Genomic DNA, 7,299 nt, shown 5'->3' on the forward strand with positions numbered 1-7,299 from the left:
AAAAAAAAAAAAAAAAAAAAAAGAAAAGTCAAGGACAGCAAAATACTAAGTCTACTAAATGATAGTAAAGTGCTGGAGCAAATTATAATAACAAAGACATCAGTTTTCCTTTCATTTCCCAGAACATTACAAATGACATTAAACCTGATTTTTAAAGGTTAAGTACTAGATGCTGACATAAACAGAAGACTTCACGGAAACTAAGCCTTGTCTCCAACCCCTCACAAAAAGTACAAAAACATAAGAATTCAGAAATTTGGTGATATGGCTGAGCCTGCTGGCTCACGCCCACAATCCCAATATTTTAGGAGGCCAAGGAGGATAGATCACTTGAGCCCAAGAGTTCAAGACCAGCCTGGGCAACATGGCAAAACCACATCTCTACCAAAAACACAAAAATCAGCCAGTCTCACAACTCCATCTCAAAATAAATAGGCCAGGTGCAGTGGCTCACACCTGTAATCCCAGCACTCTGGGAGGCTGAGGCAGGAAGATCACTTTGACCTCAGGAGTTCGAGACCAGCCTAGGTAACATGGCGAAAGCCTGTCTCTACAAAAAAATACGTATATATAAATTAGCTGGGCACAGTGGTGCACACCTGTAATCCCAGCTACTAGGGGGCTGAGGCTGGAGAATCACTTGAACCTGGGAGGCAGAGGTTGCAGAGATCGTGCCACTGCATTCCAGCCTGGGAGACCTGGTGAGACCTTGTCTCAAAAAATTAGATGGAGAGATTAAATTGTTTTAAGTTAAAAAAAAAAAATCTTAGCACTAAAAGAGCAACTGGACAAGATAATCTTTGTCGTCCTTTACAACTTGTAAATATCCAAAACTTGTTCCAAGTGATCAGAATTACATTCATCAGAGGCCAGGCGCGGTGGCTCATGCCTATAATCCCAGCACTTTGGGAGGCTGAGGCGGGTGAATCACCTGAGGTCAGGAGTTTGAGACCAGCCTGACCAACATGGAGTGAAACTCCATCTCAAAAAGAAAAAATTATATTCATCAGGATCGATATCATTTAGATCCCTTAATCCCAGGGAAGTTATTCCATGACATTAGTCTCCACTATCCATTAAAACTTCATTTTCTGCAACTTCTTTCCTAATATCTCTAATCTTTTCTCTGCATTTGTTAACCTATTCCCAAATTTCGTTAACAGATGTCTTAACTGACACTTCCTATATGCATGGAAAAAAATGAAAGGACCAATATGAACCCAAGGCTCAAAACTGAAAATCTGCTACAATGTAGGGGGATAACTAACATCTTGTAATGAGGCTGGTAACACAATCTAGTCCCATGTTTCTACAACATGTAAATAAAGCGTCTAAGTGTCTTCAAATAATCAGTCGATTTATTAACTTCAATGTGTGCAAAGCTCACAACATTCTTAAACCTCAGGCTGTCAATAAATTGGACATCCACACATCCAACCTCATCGGACTGGGGAGAAAAGAGAAAAACTCAAAACAACATCCCTATTAGGTTCATAGTGATTATCTAGCTTAAACTTTTCAGCCCAGGCAGAAGGATTTGTAGGGTTCTCCGTTTTGTGCTTATAAGTTAGGAGAAAAAAATTCACTAAACTAGGCAAAACCACACAAAAAAATCATTTTCCATTTCACACAAAACTTTATCTGCACAAATATAACAAAGATTTTGAGAACTTTGTTAATAAGAGTCTTAACATTTTGGATTTGAGACTTCTGTAACTACCACAAAACAAAACAAACAAACAAAAAAAAAACACGTAGAAGTAAATGTCACCTAAAAGCTGTATAATGAACCCTTCAGAGTTTTCAAAATCAAACGACTGAGGTAAAAATGATTATCTACAAGGCATAGACAAAAAACCAACAACAACAAAAAAAACCCCACAGGCCCGTCATCTACTACAACCACCAAATCTTCAATATTTCCTTGGGTGTTGTATGTGTGTAGTTGAGTAACTGACATCTCTCCATTCCTCAGGTCACGGTGTGAACTACCTGGGTTTCTGTCCACTAACGGTGGACGATCTCAGTGTTCAGTTCATCCCTTTTACCATAGGGTGGGGGAAGGGAGAGCCAAAAGTTATTTCGCTTTACTGTTTCTAGCTGTCTCGTGTGGGGGAAAAAAAGGTTGAAATTCAACAACAATATTTCATTCATCTAATCCCTCGAACAAACTGTATAAGTAGAGTTACTTATACAGTAACTCATAAGTGAGTTACTGGCCCTGAGCTGACCTGAGCTCGAAAAGGCATGCGACTTCTTTCAAGACCTTCCATATGGATAAGCTACAAGGCTCAATTCCCAACTTCCCAGTCTCATTCCTGCCAGAGGCTCCGGACCGCGAAGCTTGCACGTGGGCCGACCTGGCCGATGCTGTCACCTTTCGTCGCCAGCCAGCGGGTGGGATCCAGGCCAGAGAGCAGACTCTCAACCGGAGGGGGAGTACGGGAGGCCACGCTGCCAGTCTTCGGCCCACATGGCCGGCAAACGGAGGGGAAGAGAGCACCACTAGGCCCTAGGCTCACGTCTGGACCCACTGCCCGCAGGCCCCGGCAGCGCCCCAGGGCCCAGCGTCGGCCGGCAACCAGCCAGCCCGCTCCCGCGCTGCCCGTCGCCCTAGCCCGCACCCACCTTGACGTCCTCGTCCTCGTCCTCGCCTTCCCAGCGGTCCCCGCCGGCAGTGCCGCCGCCGCCGCCCCCCACCTTCCGCACTGGGTCTTCCACGGAGAACGCGTCCGCGTCTACGGAAGAGAGCGAGCCGCGTTAGTGCCTGCCATGGCGTGGGGCCGGCGCCGGCCCGGGCCCTACGCCAGCAACTTCTCCTCACCCCAGGAGTCCGAGTCCCCTGCCGCCGCCGCCGCCGCCGCCGCCATCTCGAGCCGGGTGTGAGCGTGTGTGAGGGGAAGAGCTAGCGAGGAGCTAGCACGGCGGACGTGAGTCACTGGGTTTGCTCTCGTTGACCGGCGCGGAGCAGGATGGGACCGTGGCTGACTGTGCGCAGAGTCGAGGCCACGCCCCTTCAGGTGGCTGCGGCGACGCGCGCGGGCAAGAAGTGGGCGGGGACCGCGGTCGGTGGCGCTGAGGGGCGGAGGGAGGGACGGAGGGACGGGCGGAGGGACACAGGGAGCAGAGGGAGGGGTACCGGCGACGGAGGAGTGCTGGGTCGGGTTTCCAGCTCCCTACAACTCAGAACAGCACTGGAGTTCGTGGAGCTGGAAGACCGCCACCCGACTCTGGGCCCCGGGTAGGAAACGTAAGTGCCAGGAAGTTAGTAGGGTGGTTCTTTGCCTGGCGCCTGAGCCTCGCCAGTCTTCGTCGCCCGTCCCCTGCCAATGCCTACCCCGCTTCAACCTGAGGGTGCGCCGTCCCTCTGGTCACTGTGATCATGGTCCATAGCCGCGGGCGGATATCCACGGCGCGCTCAGAAGAGGTCTCTGAGGCCATGCCCGCCTGCGGGGGCGGGGGTCGGGCTTCCGGTACCCCAGAGGGAGCTGTCGGCGCTAGGCGGAGGGGACCCTTCTGGAATCCGGCGGGCGCCGGGCGCAGATGCAGGAGCGGGTGGTGAGAGCCGCGTTCCTGGCATGTTTGCCTCGAGTTAGTCACGAAGGACTCGAAGAGAGAGCCTCAGTCTTCGAGGCTTTTCCCTTCCTGTGAACCGCTTTGAGGCCAGCACGTTGATTTTTTTTTTTTTCTTTCCCAGAACAATTTCGGACCTCTTGGGGTCTGTGCTAGGTATAAGGTGTATCTTTGTCCTCCATCAAGTAGCAAAGATAGACATGTAAACAAATTTCGACACTGTGATGACTGCAACAAAAAGCAGCATTATGAGGTTGAACGTAAAAGGATAACATTAGCGGTGGCGGGGGCCAGAGGATGAAGGAAGGCTTTCTGAGGTAGGCGCTGGCGAAACTGAAGTTGGAGAGAGCAAGTGGCATTTGCTGAAGTGCATTTCCGGTAGAAAGAACTCCAGTGGTCCCTCACCTGACTGAATGGCGCAGAGATAAACGGAACAGGTACACTGACCAGAAAGGGCAAGATGGGCTAAACTTCGCCCTTGGGCCACTGGGCTCCCCCGTAGGATTTTAAAGGGCTAGTCAGTTCATGGATTTTGTTTTTGTTATTTTCGCAATTTATTTTCAAATATGTAATACACGAACTTGGTACATTCATATGATTAAAAGGTAGATACGTGGGCAGGACGCGGTGGCTCACGCCTGTAATCCCAGCACTTCGGGAGGCCGAGGCGGGCGGATCACTTGCGGTCAGGAGTTCGAGACCAGTCTGGCCAACATGGTGAAAACCCGCCTGTACTGAAAATACAAAAATTACCTGAGTGTGGTGGCGGACGCCTGTAATCCCAACTACTGGGGAGGCTAAGGCAGGGTAATTGCTTGAACCCAGGAGGCGGAGGTTGCAATGAGCCAAGATCACGCCACTGCACTCCAGCCTGGGCGACAGAGCAAGACCCCGTCTCACCAAAAAAATAAAAATAAATACACACACATATATATATATACAGACACACATATATATACACATACATATATATATATACACACACACACACGGCCTGTGGTGGGTGCCTGTAATCCCACCCACTCGGAAGGCTGAGGCAGGAGAGTCACTTGAACCCGGGAGGTGTAGGTTGCAGCAGTGAGCCGAGATTGTGCCACTGCACTCCAGCGTGGGAGACAGAGTCAGACTCCGTCTCAAGAAAAAAAAAAAAAAAAAAAGATAGATACAATGATCAGCTGCTCCGCTAAGTTCTTTCTAGTGGTAACCATTGTTCCCCCTTTCCAGTGTATCTGAAAAGATTCTACAAATAAACATTTTATAAAGATAGTCCTTCAATACGTATTCTACAGCCCAGTAAAAATGTGAGAGGCTATGATCTACAGGCAGCCATTTATAAAGGTGGATTGGGGCCCGACGCAGTGGCTCACGTCTGTAATCCCGGCACTCTGGGAGGCTGAATGGGGAGGATCGCTTGAGCCCAGGATTTCGAGACCAACCTCGCCAACATGGTGAGACCCCCATCTCTACCAAAAGTATATATATATATATATATCTCCAGGCATAGTGGTATGCACCTGTGGTCCTGTGGTCTCAGCTACTCAGGAGGCTGAGGCAGTCGAGGCTGCAGTGAGCCACATTCTGTCCACTACACTCCAGCCTGGGCATCAAAGTGACAAAACCAAAAAAAAAAAAACAAAAAAACTGTGGATTTGGATTGGAAGGAGGCAAGAAAGAAGGCAGGAAAAGGATTGAATGTAAGTCCTAAGGACACAATCTTACAATTGTATCTCCAACATTTGGCATAGTACGAATATGTAAGTATTTTATGAATTAATTAAATGAAAAGAACACAAGCCTAAATTAAGGCAATGGCAATGAAGAAGAAGAAACCAACTTCAGAAATATTTAAAAGTCATCGTCAATGAAACTTAGTGACTGTAATGGTTAATTTTATATATCAACTTCGCTAGGCAATGGTACTCATGTTACTCAGTTTTTGGTCAAACACTAGTCTAGTTGTTGCTATGAATGTATTTGTTGATGAACATTTAAATCAGCAGACTTTGATTAAAGTAGATTACCCTCTATAATGAGGGCGGGCCGCATCCGGTCAGTTCAAATTAAGACAAGACCCTTAGGAAGAAGCAATTCAGCCTCCAGACTGCGGCATCAAATCTCCCTGGGTCTCCAGGCTGTTTGCCTGCCCTGCAGACTTCAGACTTGCCAGCTCCCAGAATAATGTAAGCCAATTCCTTAAAATAAATCTCTTTCTGCATATACACATCCTATTGATTCTGTTTCTCTGGAGAACCCAGACTAATATAGTGTCTGACTGGATATGGAGGAGGAGGGGAAGGGAGAAATAGAAGACAGAGGATGCCTTTGGAGATTGAGTGACACCTAGTTGCTTAAGTCAAAAACCTGAAAACTGGCCAGGCATACTTGTTATGGGCTCATGCCTGTAATCCCAGCACTTTACGAGGCTGAGGCAGGCAGATCATTTGAGGTAATTCAAGACCAACCTGGCCAACGTGATGAAATCCCAAGACCACTAAAAATACAAAAATTAGCCGGGCGTGGTGGCACATGCCTGTAACCCCAGCTCCTCAGGAGGCTAAAGAAGGAAAATTGCTTGAACCTGGGAGACAGAGGTTGCAGTGAGCCGAGATTGTGCCACTCCACTCCAGCCTGGGAGAGACTCCATCTGAAAACAAACAACAACAACAACAAAATGCTGGGCATGGTGGCTCACACCTGTAATCCCAGCACTTTGGGAGGCCGAGGAGGCAGATCACCTGAGGTCAGGAGTTCAAGACCAGCCTGGCCAACATGGCAAACCCTGTCTCTACTAAAAATAAAAAAATTAGCTAGGCGTGTTGGCAGGCACCGTAATATCAGCTACTTGGGAAGATGAGGCAGGAGAATCACTTGAATGGAGAGGCAGAGGTTGCAGTGAGCCGAGATCGTGCCAGTGCACTTTAGCCTGTGCAACAAAAGCGAAACTCTGTTTCAAAAAAAAAAAAAGAAGAAGGCCAGGCGTGGTGGCTCATGCCTGTAATCCCAGCATTTTGGGAGGCCAAGGCGGGCGGATCACTTAAGGTCAGGAGTTCGAGACCAGCCTGGACAACATGGTGAAACCTGTCTCTACTAAAAATACAAAAATTAGCCAGGTGTGGTGGCTCATGCCTGTAATTCCAGCTACTTGGGAGGTTGAGACAGGACAATGGTTTGAACCCAGGAGGCAGAGGTTGTAGTGAGCCGAGATTGTGCCATTGCACTCCAGCCTAGGCGACATTCTATCAAAAACAAAACAAAACAAAAAATTGGGGCATGTGGGTTGAAGGTACTATGGAAAAATTCTTGGGCTTATGTGCATGCAGTGTTGTTTTCAAAGCAGAAATTGAGAATTCATTTATAGTGGTGTGCATACTGCTTTTTCAAATGAGGAAGCAGGAAAACAAGAGTCTAGACCTATGTGTTAGGGACTTCCTTTAGTCCATAAAATTTGTGCGGGGGCCGGGCGTGGTGGCTCACGCCTGTAATCCCAGCACTTTGGGAGGCCAAGACGGCCAGATCACGAGGTCAGGAGATCGAGACCATCCTGGTTAACACGGTGAAACCCCGTCTCTACTAAAAATACAAAAAAAAATTAGCCGGGCGTGGTGGCGGGCGCCTCTAGTCCCAGATACACTGGAGGCTGAGGCAGGAGAATGGCGTGAAACTGGGGGGTGGAGCTTGCAGTGAGCCGAGATCGCGCCACTGCACTCCAGCCTGGGCTACAGAGCG

At 48.4% G+C, this 7,299-nt stretch overlaps 1 protein-coding gene and 1 long non-coding RNA gene across 2 annotated transcripts in view; one reads left to right on the plus strand and one right to left on the minus strand.

The window, feature by feature from the left end:
- LOC111529496 (eukaryotic translation initiation factor 3 subunit J) overlaps positions 1 to 2,998 on the minus strand; it is a 24,740-nt gene extending 21,742 nt beyond the window's left edge. The window contains exons 1-2 of the mRNA XM_023196387.3: positions 2,825 to 2,998; positions 2,629 to 2,738 (exon numbers count right to left, since the gene is read on the minus strand). Of these exons, the coding sequence (XP_023052155.1) occupies positions 2,629 to 2,738; positions 2,825 to 2,870 (156 nt within the window). The 5' untranslated portion in view covers positions 2,871 to 2,998. The remainder of the gene's footprint in view (positions 1 to 2,628; positions 2,739 to 2,824) is intronic.
- Positions 2,999 to 3,129: 131 nt separating this feature from the next.
- LOC111529495 lies at positions 3,130 to 5,796 on the plus strand. The gene is made up of 2 exons (XR_002727442.1): positions 3,130 to 4,010; positions 4,811 to 5,796. It is a non-coding gene; the product is annotated as an uncharacterized LOC111529495 (long non-coding RNA).
- Positions 5,797 to 7,299: the final 1,503 nt, after the last annotated feature.

Source organism: Piliocolobus tephrosceles, unplaced genomic scaffold (assembly GCF_002776525.5).
Source record: "Piliocolobus tephrosceles isolate RC106 unplaced genomic scaffold, ASM277652v3 unscaffolded_108, whole genome shotgun sequence".
NCBI lineage: Eukaryota > Metazoa > Chordata > Mammalia > Primates > Cercopithecidae > Piliocolobus > Piliocolobus tephrosceles.